The following is a 24,809-nucleotide window of genomic DNA, read 5'->3' on the forward strand; positions in this document are numbered from 1 at the left end:
CGCACGCACGCACGCACGCACAATTAAGGGTATTCCTTCCTGACTTCACTTTGGTACCATTGTAAACTACGGTACTGTGCAAAAGTCTTGAGCCTTCTTCATATTTTCGAAGAACCAGACATTCTTATATTTTTAAAGTTCTCCAGGTTTTCTGATAATCTTCTCTTTTCAGAAGTTATTGGCTGCTTTTTTCCTTTCATTTTCAGTCCAGTCCTTGTGCCTGTACATTTTCAAATGAAATTATTTTTTTGTTCGTTAAGCCATTAATGACTGACCTATTATTATTCAAGCATTAAAAAGACACCTAACTCAACAGATGAACCAGTTTTGTGTCTACATATAACAGACAACTTAGCAAAGAGCCCATTTTAAATTGTATATTTAGGCACTCCTAGCAGCCTGTCACAAAAACACATTATGTTCAGTGAAGCCTCATCAGAAAATGTCTCAGTGGCTCTCAAGAAGCCTTTCTTAATGAAGAGAAACAGTGAGAAAAGGCTGATGATCTGTAATCAAATGATGAATCCAAATTTAACATTAAACAGATTTTGATCCATCATATAACACTATCTGGAAAATCTGTGATTGGTAACAGCTTCATTTTTCAGTACAACAATGATCCCAAACACACTGCCAATGCAGTAAAAGCATAACTGAATAGAAAAAACACATAGTGGAGCACTATCAGTGATGGATTGGTCTCTTGAGAGCCCAGACCTCAACATTATTGAAGCAGTAGGGCATCACCTTGACAGAGACCAGAGCACAAAGGCTGAAACATCCAAAGAAGAGCTTTGAATGCCCTTCAAGAAGCCTGGAGAACTATTCCTGCAGACTACTCATAGAAATTAGAAGAAACCTGGAAGGGAACAGTTCAGGCTGTGTTGAAGAATAAAAGTGGTTACACCAAATACTGACTTTCAAGCTTGTTGAAAGTCAAACAGGCTGTTTTTACTTTATAAATTGTAGATTATAGATTTCTGCACCTATTTTCCAAGAAACATGAAACACAAACAAGAGGGATGACTCAAGAGTTTTGCACAGTATAACCACTCTTTGCAGGAAAAATGTCACAGTCGTGTTTAAAGCTTCTTTTAAATGCAAAGGCAGACAGCTGCCCAGGCTTCAACACCACATCAGCAAGTTCAGTAACATCTAACCATGCACCAGTGAGTACTAGAACTTATTAGACCACACACTACACAAATATTTCAGTTAAAATAAACAGACTAAACTGTCAGCAGCTACTTTGGTTATTAGTCATAACTTTGGACAGCGAGTGGACGGCGTGCAGAGCCACGCACCAGCTGCAGGTCTGATCGGGAGACACGAGACAGCCGGCTGTCATCGCTCAGTCTGGAGCTCTGAGAAGCGGGAGACACAGGTGATACCATCAAACACTGTTCAGCAAAATCTGAACTCACATCATCACCAACGCATGCAGTGCTCAAAGTAAAGCAAATAACTGTCATGTTTAAAGGAAAGCTAACATGTCCCATACAAATGTGGCCAAACAGACACAAAAATGAGACAGTACAGTATAATAGTGTTTATATTTCAGCTTTTTAATTAAAGTCATAAGAGCTCCTAATTTGTGTTTTGTTATTTTTCAGGGGGATGAATAACAAAAAAAAAAAATGAGGAAGTAAATCTTATCGTTACTGGTCTAATCATTCAATTGTGAACAAAAAAATAACTTCCATTATTTGAACGCTCTTCCAGTTAACTCGCTATCCGAACGATCTTCACGGCTTACACACGCTCACGATCAGCAGCTCCACACGGGACATCCAAATGACAATTTCAGTGTTGGTTTCACAAATGTTACACCCCGTTTGTCATGTTTTAGTTCAGGTTTTTATCTTAGGCTTGTTACTGCCTACCTTTCTGTAATTGTTGACCACTAACAGTAATCTTCAAAGGAGTTTTCAAAGACAAATAAAGTTATTAGAAGTAATATTAGAAGTAATTCTATTTACAAGGTGTTACTAAAAAATTCACCTTCTCCATTGAGTACAGCTGCTTTGTTTCTGTAAGCCCTTTTCTAACCACCTGTATGAAGCTTTCATTTTTTGAGGATGTCCAAAAAGCAACCCCATTTAAGTTGATTTTCACCAAGCTGGGAAAAGCCAAATCTGAAGTGAAGGGTGGATTGTGAGTGAAAGCTGTGCTGGTCTGAACAAAACACTGGTATGCTTGCAGTTGTGCTCCTGTTGCAATGCCTCTGGGTCATGATCAGTCCTCCCACAGCAGTGACATGAGGGTCAGGTCAGTTTGACACTCAAACACATGTAAATGAGGTTAAATTTGGACAATTTCTAATCTACAACCTGCCACAGCACTGGAAATGGTCCCGAGGCGCACACGTAGATCAGACAAATTTAAATGTTTTTCCTCTTTCTGACTGCAGTTTGCAAAGACCATTAAAATGACTAAAAGACTTTCCTGCCTTGTGGCAACATGTGACATCCTGTTTTACAACCTATTGTTATCAGCTCAATCTGCCTCTGCATTTTTTGTCCACAAGTTTTAACACGCAGCAGGTGAAGCTGGCTCATCAAGCCAAAAGCAAAAGCAGATCTCTCATATTGTTCCAGCGTAAGGCTGTTTGGCGGCATGGATCAGAGGTGGACAGTACGCACCGTGAGGTCTAGCCTGGAGCGAGACACTCTGCTTTCATCACTGAGTCTTGAGCTCTGGCAGAAAGAGGAGAGTTGTGAGCAGATGCTGCATAAATCTTCCCCCCCCCCCACCAGCTTGAATGCTACAATCAGTTTGACACACAGCTACTGACCCTGTCAGATATGACGCTGTATTCGTCATCACAGCCGTTTCTCTGTGAATCAAGAAACAGAATGAAACACACAGATGCCAACTCTGTTTGTGCCATGTGTGCAGCAGTTTGAGCTTTTACATACATCTCTGTCTTTGTGCTTATGTTTCTTCTTTTTCTTTGACTTCTTATGTGAGGAGGAGCCCTTGAGAGTGAAGAGAAGCAGAGCAGAGAAGTATAACACAGAGCCGTTTGGACGACAGGTTTGAGAGTGCAGAAGCAAACCGAGCTGCCTACCGAATGTTTATGCACAAATGACTCTCCACACTGAACACACAGCGATTAGTGGCACAATAAAAAACTGATTCAGCCAATAAAATGACTGAGCCAAATATCCGGGATCTCGCATGTCCGGCAGAATGATTAGTAAGAAGAATTTTTCCACAATTACAAAGCACAGGAACAAGCTGCACTACAGCCTAAAATAGTGCAGAGTTTGTTTTGGTTGGAGAAGGATGGCTCCTCAACTGAATCCAAAGTTCCTCTACAACAGCACAAACAAGAACTCAATGAGCAACTCTGGAAATTGCTTTGGGAGGTTAGTGATTGATAATGCTAAAAAGCCTTCCAGGGAATTGCCGTGGAGTTTAAATATTTTGGCAGTTTTACAAGGCTTAGACGCTTAACAAGCTTCAGCTCCAGCTGCTTGGCGTAGAGGAGGCCTACAACGCCCTCGATGTTACATCTTTTTAAAAGGGTTTATGCATCATTTGCGACATCGTGCACAGTTTACTCAAACATCTGATCATAAAGTAAAGAAATAGGCAGATGGATAATGAGAATAGACAATAAGACCTAATCTGTGTGTTATAACTTAAATGTCTGGCACACAAACATGCTTTGTATTACTATTATTTGAGTTACTGCAGGAACTCGCAAACCAACTGTTAGTCAAAGCAAACAATTCACAACAAATCTCCGGGAAAAGCAGTTCAAATTCATCCATCTCGTGTTCAGACACTGTCAGCTCTTACCCCTCCACCATAAGCTCCAACTGCATCAAGATCCGACTGTGCAAAAATACACAACATCATCATGTCACACTAACACCAGCTTGCCAAGTTATCCAGCACTGACACTCTGTCTCCAGAGGAGAGGGTCGGTTTTTGTGAATGAAAATGCAAAGAGAATAACTGATAGGAGAAGAATAAAGGAGGCTTTGTTTTTTTTTGTTTTTTTAAATTACATGAGCTGTTTGTGATACTGACCCTGGCGCTGCCTCGGCTTCCCACTGACATCCGCTCATCGTCGTCTGAGAGCTGCATGAGAGGGCGAGAGAGTGAAATGGATGGTTAGGGTTCGGAGAATGCAATGGCTTACATCTGCAAAGACTCCAAACATGAGATTCTGACAGGAGGCCTCGAGCTGCAAACACACATGGTTCCAAGTCAGCTTTCGGTGTGACCCTAAAGACAGAAACAAACCTCATCTAAACTTCACCACTGCTTCCTTCAGCGCTCTACTCAGATGAATAAAAACAGAGAGCTGCCTAAAGTATGAGCCTGATTCAAGTGTCATGAAAACATGCTGCTGGATCGACCAACACAAAGCCACATATAACTTCTAATTTAGTTACTCTGTGCTGTGTTCGTCCGGCACTGACATTTTCATGGTAAAAGACAATAGATTACAGAGTTAAAGCATGAAGAGGTGGAAACAGAGAGAGAGGACTACAAACCATGTGAATCCGTGAAGGACGTGAGTACCTCTCACTGTCTTCCTGAATAAGGGAGGGGAGGGGTGAAGATGGAGGAGAGAAGGGATGGAGGGGGTAGAAAGGTAGGAGAGAGATGTCAAACATCAACAGGATAGACGACGAAAGAGGAAAGTGTCATTTGAGCGTTTAAATGTCTTTTGAAGAGTCCAGATTAAGAGTCCAGGACAGATAAACATTTAAACACCACAAAGAGATCAAAGTCATTTATTGTGTTGCTTTACATTGTTATGTTATATTTTTATTTCTTGTGTTTTATTTTATTTTTTATCACACTAAATTTTTTATCTGTGAAAAGTGCTATATAAATACATTTTGCGTACTTGCTGGAGAACTGATAGTTAATTTAAAGCAAAGGGAATCTGTCATGCAATTTGTATTTGTCAGGTGATAAATTAGATTTAACTGCACTGCTGTTTTCACCTTTTAACTGTGTTAAGATGTGGATTAGAACATATCTGTTAGTCCATTGCTGATTATTTGAGCAGATTTCTTTATGTTTTTATTTGCTCAATTGGGAGTCTACAAAGAAAAAAATGTGCATTGGGAATGGTCAGCTTAAGTGGTTCTTCCTCAGGGCTGAACAGCACCACAAAATAGTGCCTCCCTTTTGTTTTTTCTCTGGAATTTAGATATTATGCCGAATAAATAAAAAAGTAATTTAAAAAAAACCTCTCTTTATTCTAGTAAACAAATCACAATATTTGGGTTCAGATGTGATTAAACACTATCCAAACTCCATCATCTTTATTACCTGAATCTATTGATACAATACAAACGATGCATATTTTATACCAAGACAACAGCCATGTTTACATGGACACAAGTAACCAGTTAAAAAACCTAACTGGAATAGAAATGCTTCACCTAAACACAGCAACTGGAAGATTTTGACCCAATCACACACCTTCATAGCTTAGCCTACCTAGATACAGGTAGGTTACACCAATCCTTAATCAGAGAGGTGTGCATGTAAACACTTTAACCAGTCAGGAATGTTCTCGATAAGTAGACTAGTCCAGTAATTGTTGCTAATTGTTTACATTTCTACAGCCATTTGCTACTATATAGAGCTGCAGCCTCGACATAGTTGTAGAAAAATGTAAGTCTGTTAATATAGGACCTGATCTTTGTGTTAATATTATTATTATTCTTTTCAATCACAATGTATTCTTTAGCAGTTTTTTCAAACATTAATTTGTCATATTTTAGTAATATATGAACATCTTTTTAGTAAAACATTTTCACATCATATTTAATATCATAAAATATTTATTTTAAGTGGGTTTTTTTTTTACTTCTTCATTGTGTGGAGCATAACATGCAATGTTCATAATGCACATAATGCAAGGTGCCACTCGATTAAGCAGAGTTTAAAGTAAGATTCAGTATTGAACAGATTAGTTAATAGTTTCAACGGCCATTGTTTAGACAGTTTTTGACATTGACCATTAAACAATCCTCAAATTTAATTTGATATCTCGAGTCTTTTGGTTTTAGACTAATTTCTTTTTCTTGTTTAGTCGACTAAGAAATTCTTTGCCAGAAACTCCCCTACTTCCGATGTTCAAAGTGAAATTATCCTTACTGTGTCTGTTACCATTTAGTGAACATAATGTAGGTGCATTCAAAAAGTGACAAATGTGAGAGAGGGGAGAAACTGAAACCCATACGATGCAGCAAGGTGACGATAAAAAAGGAGAAATCCAGACAGCGGTGTTTGTTTACAGCAATCACAACTATTATTTCTACTATTCCCAGAAAGTTGGACAATTCCAAAATGATTTATTCTGTTTAAATGCTTGACGCATGATGCAAACGCACATTAGGATCAGATCAGCTCAGTTAGGGTCAATGTAAACAGTGAAGCTCTAATTTGACACATGTAAACATGGCCACTGACACAGTGACACAACCTGGGTAAAAGGAAGCTCACAGAGGCTCATCCATGCACACTTTAAATCCACAGCTGTCAAACAATAATCCAGCTGACACTCATGCAATTTTCACCACATGCCAACACTGTTCAAACTGAAACATTATGATACTGCTGACAATAAACCGTTGCATAAATTCTCATCACCACCTAAAATTACACATCACAATTAGTCAAAACAGTTACTCCTACACACAGAGTATGATTGCTGTGCCAGACCCTTTAAATAATCTGCACAGTCATACTGAGTAAGTGAATTCAACGCAGTAAATCCCATGCAGTCTCACACCAGCGGGGCAGATGGTCATGCTGATTCAAAGCCAGATGGTCACCCTGCTTTTTTAATAAGTGGATTATCATTAATGTTCAAGCTTTGATTCCTTATAATCTTTTTTTTTTTTTTTTTTTAAAGGCTCAACAGGAATGACTGAGAATTCAAACACAGACTGGGCACATGGAAAAGTCAAAATACATGCAGATCTGTTAGTGTTGCACAGCACAGTAACTCTACCATCCATTGTTCAATATCTCCCCATTTGTTGTCCACGCGGTCATCTAATTTGGTGTTCAAGCCATAGTATTTCTAGGGAGAGGCAAGAAACGAGGGCAAGATAAAACAGGTAACTTGTTCCATCTTTTTCTAGGGTGCGATCTGAAGCACACATCGAGGACGATCACATTAAATCCAAAAATGTGCAAGGTAGAAATGAGGAAGAGTAAACCTACCTTCTGCACCTGAAAGATCTAAGCAGCAACACCGAACAGTGACAGAGGAGAAAGAGCGAAAAAACAAACAGGAAAGATTTAATTAAATCAACATAAAAAAAGATAAGTGATGGAAAAAAACCTGAAACACTGGAAAGTGAAAAGCAAAACAGCATGCAGGAAAAAGAGCACGAGGCTCGGGCATGTGAAGAACCCCGCTGCACAGCAGGAACTGACCCAAGAACACAAGTTCACCCGAGATTTAACTACCTGTGAGACGCACTTTCACAGCATTTTCCCATGCTCCTGTAACGTTGGTATCAGTGACGGAAAGCTGTGCCAGTGCCACAATGTCACTTTCACATAGTCTGTGTAACCACGACTACATAGCAGAGAAAACCACGTGACCTCGAGAGATCCTGGTACAGAGGGCTTCCAGAACCACAACCACAGGGTGGTTCTCCAAATAAAAATAAAAAAAACATAAAAAATAAGCTCCTGGGTAACTCTACAAAACATCTCAAACTGTCCTGTTAGGTTAAGTAGATTTGACACCTAGGACAATAAACGTTATGCTTGTGTAGACAGAAATGTAATGCATATGCAGTAAAATTAAAGATGCAGCCCTGAGCTGCATCTTGACTCATCTCAGAATAAAGAGAAGAAATAAAAGGGAAACAGTGAACCAGGTGAAAGATCACCATTTCAGTTACACTCTGCTTGTTTAATATGCACAGATAAAACAAGGAGTGTGTGTGTTTTACGTTGTCACCAAAATGCTGCAGCTGAAGCTCACTGCTTTTCCAAGCTACTTGATGTTTTTACCCTCAGGAAGCTGAAGGTTGCCTTAGATGATGATGAAGATGATCCTTGTCTATTGAAAAAAAGTCTGCTGATGTAAAAAAAATAAAAAACAAAAAACAAAACAATCTCCCTGAAATTACCTTCCAGATTTTAAAAGATATTTGGTTGTTAATTCTTTATTAGTGCAAAATTGTTTGTTTGCACATTTTCTTGGACATCATCAGCAGAGCTCTTGAGACCACACAGTAGAGTGGAGACCCAGTCATTGTAATTTTTGGTGATGAAAAATGAAAATATATCAGCAGCTTGTACAAAATGTCCAAAAACAAACAAACAAACAAAAACCCCTAAAACACCTCTGGGGTCCAGGAACCTGTGCTCCTAACCCTTTGCTATAAGTGTTAAATTTTTTATTATTGTTATTATGTTATCAAAAGCAGACTAAAAAGATCAAATCAAACCAGGCAGGCTGAGACCCTCTTAGTGTTTCCTGTGGTCGATGTGCTGCGTCACTTGTGGGTGTTGCCGTCTGAAATTTGGAATGTTTGAGGAAATTACGGAAAATTAAGGTAGTTTGACTATTCCGATAAATACAATTAACCTTGGCTTTATTTATTTTGGTAGTGGTTGTTATTCGAGATGTTCTGTGCTGGCAAACTTTTAAAGTAAAATAAAGATCTCTGCAGCCTCCAATTTCCTTCTTTCTTTGAGTGTTTTGCTGATGTTAACGTGACGGGACAAAACGGAAAGACTGCAATCAGATTTCCTAAAATCTCCCACATACGTTATTCCTTCACCAGTGAGACCAACACATTACCTGTTAAATTTAAAACAACCCTACACACTGCCTTTTTGAGTTTGTTTCAAAAACTCTGCTGACAGCAGGACACACTAAAAACACACCCCACCCTCAATGACGTACTTTCTACCCCAGTGCTTTAATCCAGATTTACTACCAATGTCTCCCTTGTATACTTGCCCAATAAATGGATTGGCCACTTTTGCAGTTCTGGTCATCACAAAGTGATTTGCAGATGACCGCTCTGCCCGCTGCATCGCTGTAGTAGCAGCAGCACTTTTAGGTGATCAATGGAGAACGGCCTCTTGCCCTCACCTAATTCATAATTAACCTGAAATGGAAAGCCACGTCCCCACACCGATAACCTCACAGATATGCTGTCGACTCAGGAAAGTCATACTAAACTTCAAGAAGGTGAAAGTGAGTTATAAAGGTCAGATTTATTTATAAATATCGCTATAATTCATATCGTTGCAGAGTCACAGCTCTAATGTTCTGCACACATCTTCCAGAAACTTCCTCTGTTAGAACCTCAGACGCTTCTGACCTTGTGAACTTTGATCTTGCTTCAAGATCAAAGCAATCACAATACTACAAATCTAGTTAAAGAGAATTTGATTTTGAGTTGAACTCCAAAGAGCGTAATATTGCACAAAAATGACCAGTGTCCAGTCTAATCAGATTAGGAAGTGACTGGAGGGATCTCGTTTGCTTACTTATCTCTTATTACGTGTCTGGACAGCCTATTAGCAAGTGAGCCAGGCACCGTCATAATCCCATTCATCAACCGAGTTACACAATCAGCCTACATGCCAGCACCGGTCCCCTTTGACTCACCGAGCGCACCTTCTTAATTGGAGGGGTTTTTGGGCGCCTGGTGAGGGCAGCCCTCAGCCCCCCTCCGGTAAGCCGCCGCCCGGCCGTCCTGCTGCCCTCAGGAAACCAGTTAAGGTCGCATCCCTCAGCGGTCACCAGGTAACACCATGACCAGTCATGAAGGCAGGCTGATGGTATGACAGAACGCTGAGATTTGAGCTCAGAGCACTCGGAGCAACAAAGGTTTGAATTTCCCCTCACGTTTAATGCCGCAAAGCTTCTGCTAATAATCCACTCCTAACTTCTGTCTTCAGCGTATGAGGAAACATCCAAAAATCCAGAAGGTGGCCGAGAGCACAGCAACCCATCGCTGGAGTCCACGATACGGCAACAACAACAATAACAACAACGACTGCTCCACTGCGGGCTGGACCACAGAGCACAACCTGCTAAGCTACTTTAGAACTCGGCTAAAAGGTTTAAAGGACACACAAACACACGCACACACTCAGCTTGCCAGTGACCACTAATCTGGCATATGTGACCTGTGTGTGTGTGTGTGTGTGTGTGTGTGTGTGTGTGTGTGTGTGTGTGTGTGTGTACATGCAGAAGATTATTGTTCAGGCTTGACACCTGTGTTTTGATTGGTGAAATAACAATAAATTAATATTATAATTACTAATAATCTTAAAAATCTATCTTTTAAAAATAGGCATTCCATATTGACGAACCATAAAGGGTTCAGTTTGATGTAAAATACTAATTTCTGTGAATAACATACATCAGACTGTCTCAGTATAATGCAGTGACCTGGTATTAATATGGACGCTGGTTCCGTGACCAAAAAGCCCACGCTGCTGATCGGTATCCAAGTGTCTGTGACATGGATGAAACTGAAGGATCTGCTGCTAATGTTGTGGTTATGAGGTTCTGTGTTTATACTCTGAGGGGTCAAAGGTGTTTGGGTTGCACAAGGGGGGGCTTCACAGTAACCCAGGCCATAAGGGATGTATGGGTGCCTGCTCAACCAGTGAGCTAAACTGGCACTCATTTTGCTCTGTGTCTGTTTGCCTAAAAGGTTTATGGAATTTTTCTTTTAATGTGGTGGTTGCTGAAGCTGCGAAAGCACACATGCATGTTGTCTACTAAAATCACAGTGAACTCTGGTCACACAAAGTTTAATGTTGACAGTCACTTGAAATTATGAAGCCACTTATTGTTTTGGAGCAAACACAGCACTCAGTGACTGCAGGAGTTGATGGCAGCAGCCTTCATCTGCAGTACGATGCACCCACAAAAACTGCTCGAGGGACGTAGCAAAGTAGCTAAGAAGCTTTCAACCTCCCCACATCTCAATCTGATACAGCATCTGTGGCTCCAGCCTGAAACCCACAGAATCCAAAGGGGTGTCTGCTAACGTCACAGTGCGAGACAGCCAGAACACCCCCAGAGATTCCATGTCCGTGTGCTCAAGCAGCACAGGAAATAAAGTTTATTGACTGAATTTCCAGAAATATGCTTCAACAGTACAGAAACTGTGACTGACGTCTGCCACAGCAGACAATTATTTCACTGTCATTTATTCTTCTGCTTTTTTAAAAACAAACAAATAAAAAAAATCCCTTCACACAGAAACTGAGCAACTTTTGAGTTGAGTTTCCACAGGTGCTAGGCAGTCTGTAGTCTGTTTATGTGTTCAGGATTACTACTGACTAATAATAGTGAGCTCGGAAAAGCGAGACTCCCCGTGGTTCAGATCAGAGGTGCTCAACCAAAGAAAGAAAAACTCATGTAACAGCACTGAGCTCACATCCAAACACCTTTCAGCGCTGCACCTGATTCAACACAACTCAGAACACAGCACGGACGCCAGCACCGACACTGGAGCTGCCGAGGGTCCAGTACAGAGATTTATGGGGTTCTTTGCTCTTTTTGCGAGAGATGTACAAGTTTTCCACAACACATTGGTAAAAATGGACATGTTGAATAAAAAAAAAACAAAGATTCAATTCACTGCTTACTTTGCAGGAAGGTAGTGCATCACATTAAGGGCCTACTAATATCTGGAATAAGTTATGTCAGTGTTACACTATGTACTGTATTTAGCTACCCAAAGAGACAAAGCCACAAAAATAGAAATGCAATAACAACCAACTTTGCAGGTTAGACTTTCTGACCTTTCAAACGTGTACAGTTTATAACAGATAATGCAAATTACTGTTGTGATTGTTTTGGAAGAAGCCCTTTACATGTGACGGTTAATTAGCAGGAAATGTGCTCCGTGGTGTCTGAAGAAAAAGCTCTAATTTTATGTTACTCAAAAACTTTCCACGTGTCAAGATCTGTATCAGCGTGGGCTGAGATTAACTTTAAAAGGTTTTGTTGAAAGAGTAATTAGTGAGAACTTTGGAGGACTTCCTCGTTTGCTATGGTTATTTAACCTCAGTATCAGCTGTTGGATATTTAGCCAACCTAGAAACCTTGTAACTAAGGAATTAGTTTGTTACGACATGTTTGTGTATAGGGGGGGCACTGTTTTAGTACATAAATAATAGATGTAATTTCCCTTTCCGAAAGCCTTAAAGCTGGATTCTTTAACATGTCCAGCAAGGGTTGACTCCTTAGATCCCACCCTTATCTGGTTTCAAAAGGCCAAGATTGCTAACATGCTCAGCTAGAGGCTACAGAATGGGAGCCCAAAAATTAATGAGTTCCTGCTTGTTACGTCCATCTTAATTATATGGTAACAGTCTATGGTTCGAATCAACTCATAAATTCAATGTGTTGAACAACATCATCTATAGTTGTTGGAGGTTTTTTAATGAAGGAATTTTTAAAAAGTCAATCAAAAGTCAGTGTCTAAATTACATTTTTACATCAATCCAAATGAAATCCACAGGAATGTTCTTTCTATGAACGGCAAGGATTGCTTGGATCTCGACAGCAGTGCTCCTAAGTGCTGCAGTCACAGTTCCTCTGACCTTTGACCCACAGGATCAAAGAGTCAGCTTAAGAGCAGAAAGCAGAGCTGACCGGAAATGCTTTCGGTCCAAACAAAACCAAGTGTCTAGTAACAACAAGTCTGCTTAAATCCTTTTGTTTTTCAGAACAGTGTTAGCCATTTGGCAGACAGCAGAAATACTTGTTTAACTCCATCAGTGCTCCGCTGTTTAGATTCAGCATGAAATATTAAACTCTTACGGATGTAAAATCTTGAATATCTGTCCTAACATGAAGTTTTGTATTATGCCATATCGTGTGTCACATGTCATGGGGTATTTTGACTTGTATACCTCTTTCTGTTGTCGCTCCAGCTCCTTCATACGGATCTCTCTGGCCTCTGCCCTGGCTGCCCTCTTTGCTGCCAGCCTGGCCTCGGCCTTGAGATGGAAAGGGGGGGGGGGGGCAAATAAAAACAGAGAGAGAGAAAATTAAAAAAAGGAGACGTTAGATAGCAGCAGACTTAGTCCTACTCACACACATCACATCTATAAATGTTCAACACAAATGTGAACAGAGCTCCAGTTCCTTGACAGAGTTACTTTGGGAACTTTGTGACACATTGTTGTGAAACAGAAATAAAAACAGTCACACAGCTGAAGATTAATATCACAGTGGGACACTACAAGCCCCTAAAAACCAGTCAATAAAGCAGTGAACAAACACAGGACATCAAGAATCATTTGAACTCTGAACAGATCTCATGGACTTTATTTAGAAGCAGACAATCTAGTGAGACTCCTAGGCCCCCGTACATTTGAAAGACTTGCCTCTGCTCCACTCAGCACTCAGGCGAGAGCAGGGTCTTTCCCTTAAAAGGATCTCTCTCTCTCAGAGTGTGTGCTGCAAGTGTGTGTGTTACAGTGTGCGTGTGTGTAAGCATTTCCTTCCTCTAACTTGTGGTAGACACTACACGGCTGCAGCCTCTAGGCGGGGTAACTGTAACAGCTCATACCGCTGCACTAATGCATTTCCCCAATGTCAGTCACCATGACTGAGTAACAGGAAAACACTAAATACAGAGTTGGTTTCAGAAGAAAGCACGATCACACACATGCACGCTATCAACAAAGTTCAGCTCAGGACTCACATACACGTGTCTGCATTCATTAAAAGCTTCACCAGGGGATACAAACAAGCTTGGCCAAATCTGTGTTGTCATCAACAACACTGACGTTCTGCACCGCAGATAACAGAAGCACATTCATCTCAGTCTTAAAATGGGAGCAAACTGTCAAGCTAGATTCCTGCGTTGCCGTTAGCAAACTTCAGCCTCTGTATGAGATGAAATGAGGGTCTTATCAAAGGCACAGATCATTGTTTTGGCCCCCAGCATCCTTTACATGTTGTTCTCCAGATGCTTCCATCAGGGCAAAGGTTTGAGCTCCCTGAAGGCACCAATAATAGACACACTGAGTAATTTCTTCCATATGCTGCTTCTTTAAACCAATCGTGGCCCTTTCCCTCTGACAGCAGGAGCTTGTACTGTATTTCTGTAATATTTTGGACTAGAATATATAAAGCAAACGGCCCCTCAGGGATATTAAAGCTTTACGCAACATCTCTGCAGGTCTCTACTCATGTTCACGCTCAAACTGCGTCACTTAGTCCATTGTTTTCACTTTTTAGTTTTAACAATTTCCTCTCCTTTGCACAAAGAAGAGAAGATGCTCTCTGAATATGTACATTAAAAGAAAGAACGGCATTTGGTCTGTATGTCAGCATGTTCGCTGCGTATCAGCAGTGCTTGCTGAGCAAACTTTCTGAGATATTCAGTCACTTTTATTCAGCTTGTGTTCATGCCGTCAGCAACACTTGCACGCTCGCTTTGTTATTATCCTGCTTTATTATCCAGGTTTTTATATTCCTGTATCATTCTGAAATTGTCCAGGTTAAAGTTCATATGTCTTTGATGCCTTGCCATGACACAGAGTCTCATTTGGGAAGTGATGAGTGGGCAAAATTTCCACTTATGTCACTTGACTATTTTATGATTCAGCGTTTAATTCTGTTTGTTGCATTATTTAAACAACTTTAAAGTGCACACTTGAGGGGGAAAAGAAAAATTCAGTGTGAGTGCTTTCTGCAGGAAACCTTGTACAACATTTAGACATTTATTAATCTGAAAGCTAATAAAACACTAAACTGACTGCAGCATTTGCCAGGTGTGGTGATGTGGTGAAGCTCACCAAAAACAGACACACAGCAGTTCCTCCCAGGCTTCCTCCACAGTAAAGCTGTAGTTATATTACAGAAACTGAATCTGGCATCTGTTTGTTATACATGCTGGGTCATGGATGCCGCTGGTTCACCAATAAGCAAACATCTGGATTTAAAGCTGACTTGATCAGCAAAGCTACAGGTGAAAATATGAACTACAACTAACTGAAGTGCTGTGAGCATTCATGACTTACTTAAAGCCTGCTTTTTTAGCGTTTAGATCCCCGTGATGCTATGACCGCTTGATAGAAGTTATGAGCTAGGAAGTGTACAGAATGACTCACACAGCGACCATCTGCTTGAATCTGCTCTTAAGATGTCTTGGAGGTATGGAACCGGGCAACAGAGGATTGAAATATCTGAACAGCAGGCTGGTCGCTGCCTCAGTAGAGATGCTTTTTGCCCTGCAGTGAACTGTGTCTATTTGCTGAGCACCTCCTGCACATGAATGCGAGCCATGCCACCATAATGCATTCCAGGAACTTCCAACTCAAAAGAATGGTCCCGAGTAAGTCTTGCCAAATAACTAAACGTTGTTAAATAATGATAAAAAAGCCCAAAACAAAACACCTTAATTATAAAGAATTTTTTGAAAGGCTCCTAAAAATGATGATGCAGGAGTCTATATTGACTCTGTGCTGCACTCACTACCTGCGTAAGTGCCATTTCCTCCAAGTCAATGCTCACTGTCCTTGGGACTCTTTGCATTTCTACCAAAAGCTTTAAGACACAAATCCATCTAAAACACTCCCTGTGCTGACAGCTACACTATGTATGCACACATAAACTCCCTCTTAGACATTTTCTCTTCCATGAAATTAGAGGTGGCAGAAGAGTAACATGGCATTAGTCTGTTTGACCTCGAGCAGCATAAATACAGCACTTAAAAACTTCCATTAGCATTGGTACGCAGTTGCTCCATCAAACAGCAGGCTCTGGGGTGAAGTGCTTTTTATCTACTCTGTCAGTGAGGTTGTTCAATAGTTCAACCACCAACTTAATTCAGATCAAAGACAACAGCAAAACAGACCTGCAACAGGCAGATTAGGGAGCATGAATCGCTGGAAATATTTTTATGGGTGGGCACATAGTGCTGTACACAATGCAACACAATTCAGTTCAATAAGTGTCAGAAAAATGTGAACAATTGCATACTACATTAGACTTTCCCACCAAGTCACAAAGGTTGCCTTGCAGTCAGCATCTATTGTGTAGACCAATTTGTTTTACTGGTGCCTTTAATTACAGGCCAGCTGGGAAAACTACATATAACCGGTCAGATGTTTGTTTGCTGTATCACACTCATATTTGCACTGGCTAAATATTAAAAGATGGTGTGATGAAGGGATGAAATCAGTATCGGCACTGGTTGAAGTGTCCCTTTCATTTAATTTCAGTCTGCAAATTTCGTTTTTCTGACTCTACTCGAGTAGTTTTGCATGATTCACAGTTCAAAAAAATCCCTTAACATAGTTTATTCTATTTGAAATGAGTCATTTTAGCTCCTCCCTCACGTTAAATACATTTTCTTCTGATTGGTTACATGTCTTAAAATGTTGAACAGCAGGTGGGTGGGGCTTCTGTGCTCACAGTCAGAGCTTTGTGCTCATATTTAGGGGTATCCCCTCCATGACATCATACAGAGACAAGAGAAGGAAAAATTGTTTAAAACTGAGTCTGAGGGCTAAGCTTTAGGCTCATGGTCATTACTGGCATTCATCTTCATTACTGGAAACTCTGGTCATGCTTAATATGAACATCCACTATCCACTTTCATTCAATTCCAACTTGTAGTCGATTTCTTTGATTAATTTATATTAAAGGTTATCAATCCTATGTCTAAAACGGTTTATACTCCCGGGATTTGTGATATGTTTTAGGACAAATGAGTGTATTATGCTTGAGGTGTTCGCCTAGCTTGGGAAGCTCGGGAATTATTAATTTCATATTGAAAAACAAAAAACTCACTCTTTTCAGGATGAGGTAAGAGACCTTCTTCTTTCATCTTCTTGTTCAGTTTTAAAACTTTGAAAGTCAAATTTCAGACACAAACTGCTTAAGGGAACCCGCCTTTCAAAAACCCGCCCTTCAAAAACCTTCACAACACTAAGAGGTGTGAATTATTTCATCATGACCACATTACTGCCTTCCCTTTTACTGTATGGCCATAGAGTGCAGTACTTAAGCACACAACAGCTTAACTCAAGACACACACAAAAAAAAGAGCACCTAAAAAAACCCAACCTTTTTTCCTTACAAAAGTATGTGCAAAAGCTCAAGTAATAAACAGTTAAACGGGGTACCAGCTTTCAGTTAAAGTAATCCAACATGATGTGAGCAGCTGTAACAGACTGGGTCATCTTTCCATGCGAGTGTATGCTGCATCAGCCTCCAGTCAAAAAGATGCACATAACTAGGCCAAAAGACACACTCATACCTCCTTTCTCTTTCCTCCTCTAAGGCTATTTATACCGACCTACATGGACTCTGGTTCTATCAAACTGTTCTAATTCAGCATGATGTCAATGGGCTGTCCGCCCTCCTGAGAGACAGTGAGCTAGTTCAGTGCAAAACTGGGATGCTCTAAAGTGCTCTATAGTTATTTGGAGATGCGACAGAAGAAAAAAATACAAAAGTTTAAGTGGGAATACTTCACAGTGGAAAAATCATAAATTACTATTTTGGTCAATTATGGCAATCTCAGATATTTAATGTAGCTATTCATCACCTTAACAAGCATTATGGACTTTGTTTTGTTTTTTTTGTTATAAACCCTCAAACTTTAAATACATTTCAAATGAAAAATAAATAGAATAATTTGGGTTGAAAAAGAGATGACAGTTCACACACAGTATTTTCATCATCTTTCCTTGATTGATGAGTGCAATTTAATGTGTAAGACCAAATGAGAGATTTGGAGAGAAAATTAATGCAAAATAATAATAATTTTATTCCCATAATCATAGTTTCACAATCATTAGAAGCCACAATCGTAGCTGCAAAAACCCCCAAACCAAAACAATGATTCACCCCCTAGTTTAATGAAGGTTCATTAAAACATACTGTGTAAAGGAAGATTATATAGCCTCCTTCTAGCTCTAAGTTGCAGGGTTTTTTTTTTTTTTATTCCATTCCATCCATCATAATAATATGTTACTTAAGTACCCAGAGAGATCAAATTTATAGTTCTGGCTTCTGTCAACTTGATCCCTTGAGTCTCCTGACAGCCTCTCAGGGCACCAAGTCCTCAAGAGCTGAATGCCAGCCTAGTCTGATTGTCTCCAGCAAGCTGGATTCCCACGCCCCGCATGCCCGTCTTCAGCAGCCAATGTTGGGTGGTTATTCTAATGACCACGAGTGCTGACAGGCTCCACAAAGAGAGCACAGAAATAACTCTGATTTCTGTTTGACTGTGTTTAAAATGAGAAGGGATCATTAGGTGGATTCACACACAGTTCGCTCATTGTACGGTGAGGGTGATGACTAAGTGTACCAAAAAAAGTTTATTTCCTCTTTGCAGAACCTTATAAGCCTCCCAGATGTTGCCTAAAAGGGAGTGGCTGGAAGAAAGTTCAGCTTACTATGAAGCCATAGACATGAGTCAACTCAACGGACGTCACAAATGGACAAATCGAGCCGTCGTTTCCAAACCTGATGAGCTCAGCAGACGATTCCACATGTGCTCACAGAGGAAAATACAGACCATGAAGAACTACAGCACCAAAACAAAAAATACTTAACTTGCCATCAAGTTTCAATTCTTTCTAATGGTCAGAAAGGGATGACTGCTATTAAAACTCCTTATAGAAGTCTGTGGGAAAATGGGCCTCTGTTCTCTTGATCAATAGCATCAGTAAACAACTTCTTGATCTTGATGATTCTTCTTATATATTATATTATGTTCTCTATTAGGTACAGAATAGAGGTTAACAGAGGGTTTACTTTACAGTGGGCTGGCCTTATGAGAAAGAAGTAACTACCTTATAGGTGTGTAGTGACCATGTGTAGAGTTCATTGGTTTGTCACTCAGTTTCACCCCTTATTTGTGATGTCTGGTTTCAAAAAGCTGAGATGGCCAATCAACATGAGACAACAAACCAATGGGACATTGCTATTTTTAAATATACAGCCAATGACAGAAAAAGATGAATGTAGAGCTTTAAGCAAAAATTCCTTCACATGACCCATAGACAGCGACTGATTTAAGAAACAACAACAAAAACAAATCAGACTGCAGAAAATGTCTATGTTGCTCATTAATGTTGGTACTTAAATAACATTAAATAACATTTATTATTTAATGCAACTCAATGATAGTTTTGTGAATTTGGTCCCATTTACTGTAAAAAAATACAACAACAAAAAGTCGTGTACTCTTTCAGGTAGGCCTAACTTGTAATTGACAGGTCACTACCATATGAGCCCACCAGGTTCATATTTCTAAGTTAGATCCACACACTCCCACTGGCCCCATTGGATTTAAAAAAAACCCTACATGTCAAAGGCTAAAGGTTACATCCATCCTCTACATACAGTCTGTATTCAAGACTGTGTTGAAAGCTCTTAGTTTGTCATATAATTTGCCTTTTAAGGTCTTTATGAAATGACAACAGTCTGACCAATAAATGACAAACCCAAACAACTGAGGCCATAATAACTGGTTCCACTTGATTAAATTATATTATCAAACAAACCACATAAACGTAAATTTGAAGGGAAAATGCCGAGTGTCCAACCATCGCACTTCTTGATTAAAACTCACTCCACCCATACATGTTAACCCTCTCAGGCCCAAATTAAGTTTTGTGTTGCTAATGCACAACCAAGTCCTGCAGTGGTACTTCTGAGTAAAAAAAACTCATAAAATATGTATGTGGGGTAATCAGGTTGTTAGGTCTTAACTGTTGCAAATCTGCAACGTCTGCCTGGAGAGGGTTAATGAACTGTGGTTAAGTACAGAACATCCAGGGAAAAAAGGAAAACTCCTGCCTGCTTCTGCTCACACAGCCTTGCAACTAAACCCCAGGCTGCACCACAAACATATGGAGCAGCTGTACAGCTCTCAGCATTGCAAACAAAGTGGTCAGCCACTGGGCAAGCTACTTCAAGCCGGGAATAAAAATAAATAGTATAAGCTTCAGACATGTCTAAAAATAAAACGAGGGAGGCAGCTGGGTCTGAACACTGAGGACATGAGATAAAACCGGCAGAGCTACATTTCAGCACTTTGTGCATACTTTAAATGATATACAAACACTCTGTTTGCAAACTAGTCACTGACATATTGTAAATGATGCCTGTTTAAGTTATTTTAATACGTTTCCAACTGGGTATAATCTATCTTCTTGTTTTTTTTTTTCCTCTGTGGGAGTATCAGGACACTTCTTACTGCCTGACCACGGCGCTTCAGGCAGCAACAGTTTATGTTGAAACTCCCAGCGCCCCTAAAGCATGATGGGAGAACACAACACCTCACAGGAAGTTGCAAAATGTAGCTCTGTGAGTGAATAACAGGAGACTTGTTGCAGAGAGTAATTTCTGTCACATGTTTATTTACAAATGCTGTTATATTTCTTAATTAAATCACACTTTCAAACAAAGCTGTTTACTGCTCGCCTGTGGGCAGTGAAACCAACAAACGGAGGAGGATTGGGTTTGCTTAAGAGACCACAAAAACAGTTGTTGCATCAGGGAGCTCAACGCCAACAGGGCACATGAAGTTTATTTTCCGATACTTGCTCCTGTTCCCTATTCATCACACTGCAAACCAGTCAAAACAAACAACCACATGCTCCTCCGTCACTCAAAGGAACATGTGGTTGATCATCTCAGCTTAGGATTCTTTTCCATTCATGTGATTTAATGAACTCAGGACAACAGAGTAACTACTGCCCATCTTCAAAAGCTGTTACAAGTGATGCTTTAGACAAATTAAAAAAGACACAGTGACACAGTGTACCATAATTTAACCAAATATGGTACTGTAGAGACGTGGTGGCTACATGCATGCAGTTATTGACAAATATGAATCTTATGTAACTGCGATGCTGAAAGGTCAGCAGGCTAAAGGGCCAAGAGAAGTGAAAAAAAATGTTACTGGCCATCAGCAGATTTCAAGCACTCAGCCACAACAGTAAAACCATCCGTGTAATACTGCAATTCAGCTCTGACACCTCAGAGTACTGACATATGACCACTGGGGCTATCCTGAAGTGTTTGGCACTAGTATGTTGGAAGTGGATCCTTCGGGTCCCGTGGCAGCTAAAACATGACATGCTGGGTTTTTCATAGATCTGTAGAAATCTGCATTGTCTTACCACACACCTCAGGCAGGCAATACCTTTACAGGAAACACAGCTTTGATCTAATGCTGAGTTTTAAGGAAGGAATAAATGTAATGAAGGAAGTGTGGTTGTTTTTCGTAAGAGGCTAAGAGTGTTTTTGTTGTGGGTATTTGTGTATCATAAAATATGAGCTGCATTTTACATGATGTTTGTTGCATGTCTGTTACCATACAGACATTTTGATCTCAAAGGGACTTGGGAAAAAATACAAGGTAACAAATAAAAAATAAGAAAATAATTCCAATGCAAAAGTGCCAAAAGCTGCAGTTTCTCTAATGGCCACTTGTGGTTCTGACCTCTGTGAATAGTTTCCTTATTTATAACAACTCCACCAGAGGTGGAAGCTGAGCAGGTTCGATATTATTAAAACTGTAAATTTGGCGACATGGATGCTTTGATTAGCAGGTGTGTCATCAGGTGGCTGCAGCTGCTAGGCCTCATCTCTGCTAATTTGAAAGATTGAATAGATTTCTCAGCCATGTTTTTGGTGTTTAACAAAACAACCTGACCAAAAATGTGGCACTCATAGTTTATGAATACAGCTTGTTAGCCAAGCATGCTAGCATTAGCGGTTAACTTAGATCTCCAAACTCTGGTCCAGCACTTCCATTCACATTACCACATCTTGATCACATGCTTGACTGGATTAGGACTCGGAAGTTTGAAAACCAGCTGAACACCTTGGGTGCTTTATCATGTTTCTCCAGCGACAGTTAGCTCGCTGATAATGGTGATGTCCGTCTGAGTCATTAGCAAATAATCAGTAACTTAATGCTGCTACGTTATGCTGGCATAACTGTACTGAGGGTTTTGGTCACAGAGCTGCTTCTCAGGATCTTCAGGAAAACATTGGGCCTACTTTCATGGAGATCAGCACTCTTTGGTCTAAGTGCATTACCCCCATCCCCCACCCACCCAAAAATCTACCTGATCTAATAACTTGCTATATCTGCACTCAATTACCCCACCCAAACCTCTCTCCACCTCCCACCTCGCTCCCTGAACTTCGGAGGAAACTCAGCCTTGTGGAATAAACAGGAAGGAGTTTGTGATAACAATCTACATTGGGCCGTGCACATGGTGATGTCATCAAGAGGAAACTAATACACACAGGCAAGCCACTTCCTTTTATGGAGACATGAGTCAAGCAGGGCAAACTGAACTGAAGCCAGTACTTTGTATATTCACATATCAGGAACTGCATCCACGTAATTGTTTATAGAAATAATATTTGAGTACTTCATGGTATAATGGGTGTTCACTGCTGGAAACACCTTAACTGAAGGGGTTTTAGAAGTGAAAAAACCTCAAGCACCCAACTGAAATAGGGTGTTTATTCTGAACAGAGGCAGAATTACAAAACTGCACTATTTATTCAGCGTGCCTTTTGACTGGTGGCCTTCACTGTATGAATGTGTGCCCCCAGTATTAAAGATTAACTCGGCTGTTTCTGCCTGAGGGACTCTGTGGCTTTCTGGCCTGGTCCCTAGATGACTGTGTGGTGGACTTCATCTTCTTCATCATCAGGGCTCAGACTAATCCACTCTAAATACTCAATTCCTTAAACGCTTCACCGAGCTTCTAAGATCTACGCAGGGCCAACCTGGCAAGTTAATCCCCAGTTTAGATTGTCTCTTTAAACGCCTGCAGACAAAACAGAGTCTCAACATAAAGCCTGACAAGCTGCTGTGGTGTAGGTGATGCAGAATCATGGATCCGGTACTGGTAACTGAGGTTAAACATCAGAGATATTCAGGGGTTTTTTGTTTTTTTTGAGATTATTGGAGCCATTCTTCATAATTTATACCAAATCATCAACCATTATGGCACAAAAACAGTTTTTCTTGGTATGCAAGGAATGCCACCTTTCTGCTTTTATCATCATTGAACAAGTTGTGCCATATCGGTTAAAGGCCAGGCTGGCTGATATTATCACTATTCCATAACACGCTCTGGCGCATACATCATCTAGCACTCCTATTAAAAAGAAAACATTTGAAAATATCTTTCATGTCAATTCCCTTTAAGTACAAACCTGACTTATGATACAAAATGCAGGACGCCCACCCCTGATTTGTTGGTCTTTAAATTTTTGGTCCATCTCTTTCCAAACAGCGCAAGTGGACTCCTGAGATTTGAGCTTAATTCACAACAGGATATCATGAACATGTTCCAAGCGAGTACGCAATCATGGCCCTTTCAGACTTGGCTGGGACGGTTTCACATGCTTGTTCTCTGAAGTGATTTACAGTAACTTTGTCAGCTTTTCACAGAGGCAGGACTGTTCTCTAATTTAACCCTGAGAGATTCTAAGATAATACAGTGATAATCAATTACGCCATCACCTGGTATTCCTGCAGTGGTTTTACATATTGTCTACTGTTTAGCCTAATACGAGGCTTGAACCGCACAATATTTTTGTCAGTTACTCAGTACAGTGTGGCTAAGAGAGAAGACTACAATCAGTTATGCTTATGATGTTTCATGAGGTATCTGATGACATCGGGAAGGAGGCTTTAGCAATAAATTTCTAGGAAAAGAATCTAAATAGACATCTAATCTAATAGTATGATACTTCAAATCACAGTACCACCTTCTGTACCAGTAACATCCTTCCACTTTTACTCTCTTTTTTTCCTGCTGTACCCAGACACAGCCTCAGGAAACTTGTATACATAAGGGCATGATGCACACCTCCTTAAAGTAGTCTACTTCTATATTGGGAGGACTGCTGCTCCAGACCAGCAGCATTCCAACGCAGTCAACTTAAAGGAAACAGTGATCTAACCACAAAGTTCCTAAGTCAGTAACAACGTACTCCTGTTTCCTGTTTCCGTTCACACACGCGCACACACACACACACACCTTTTTTTCCTTGTGTCTGTGAGAAGCAGAGAGAAAAAGATCTGAAGAAGCAACATGTCAAAGCAGTTTTTGTCCTGGAAGCTTAAACAATATTAGATGTGATGTAATTAACATCATCATGTAGAACAAACTGCAGTGACATAATATCTTGGACATCTTGAGTAAGAAATAAATTTCATGGTAATAAATCCAACAGATGTTAGTTTGGTGTGGACTAAAGTGCTAAACTGACCAACACACAGAGTAATGACTGGAAAAACTACAAATCAACCAGCAACTCTGCATTAGTTTTTATAGCTGTACTTACTACAGGCGACAAGTTTTCACTTGCACTCAAAGCAATGACAATTCAGTTTGCTCCTTCAGCTTTTCTTCTACTGCCAAGCTAAAACATTTTTAGCCGCATTAATGGAAACAATCCAAGAACAGCAAGATCATTTCTGTGCTTATGGGTGTGTGTGTGTTCCCTACCAACAGGGACCATTATATCCTATATTTAGTCTCTATGAGAACAAAAATCTCCTTTTCAATTTAATTCAATTCTACCTAAATAAACACAAATCCAGCTGCTGTACAAAAACAAGTCAATGTTTTAATGGGAGGGCCATCTGATTATATTGACAAAATATTCTTAAATGTATTTAGATTTTTTTTTCCATCTGTTCAACACACCAATGTGATTTACTATCAGACAGTCTCCTCGCTCTTATTTTGAAATGATCAATCATTGCAAAACAGCTATCTTTATCCTTTCCTGTCTGCTGTTTCTTTAG

At 40.1% G+C, this 24,809-nt stretch overlaps 1 protein-coding gene across 5 annotated transcripts in view; it reads right to left on the reverse strand.

Moving 5' to 3' along the window:
- The window catches only part of lrrfip1a (leucine rich repeat (in FLII) interacting protein 1a), a 50,882-nt gene that overhangs the window by 14,041 nt on the left and 12,032 nt on the right, over positions 1-24,809 (reverse strand). For 2 of the 5 annotated variants that reach the window (XM_084954461.1, XM_084954462.1), the window contains 10 exons: positions 12,901-12,987; positions 7,210-7,227; positions 6,995-7,066; positions 4,512-4,553; positions 4,042-4,092; positions 3,808-3,843; positions 2,919-2,978; positions 2,795-2,836; positions 2,643-2,696; positions 1,305-1,364 (listed from right to left, as the gene is read on the reverse strand). In XM_084954461.1, coding sequence (XP_084810587.1) covers positions 1,305-1,364; positions 2,643-2,696; positions 2,795-2,836; positions 2,919-2,978; positions 3,808-3,843; positions 4,042-4,092; positions 4,512-4,553; positions 6,995-7,066; positions 7,210-7,227; positions 12,901-12,987 — 522 coding nt within the window. The remainder of the gene's footprint in view (positions 1-1,304; positions 1,365-2,642; positions 2,697-2,794; positions 2,837-2,918; positions 2,979-3,807; positions 3,844-4,041; positions 4,093-4,511; positions 4,554-6,994; positions 7,067-7,209; positions 7,228-12,900; positions 12,988-24,809) is intronic. The other 3 variants (XM_084954465.1, XM_084954464.1, XM_084954463.1) reach the window with 2 other exon arrangements.

The sequence above is a fragment of the Perissodus microlepis genome, chromosome 16 (assembly GCF_051167445.1).
Source record: "Perissodus microlepis isolate ML-2025 ecotype Zambia chromosome 16, ASM5116744v1, whole genome shotgun sequence".
NCBI classification, from domain to species: domain Eukaryota; kingdom Metazoa; phylum Chordata; class Actinopteri; order Cichliformes; family Cichlidae; genus Perissodus; species Perissodus microlepis.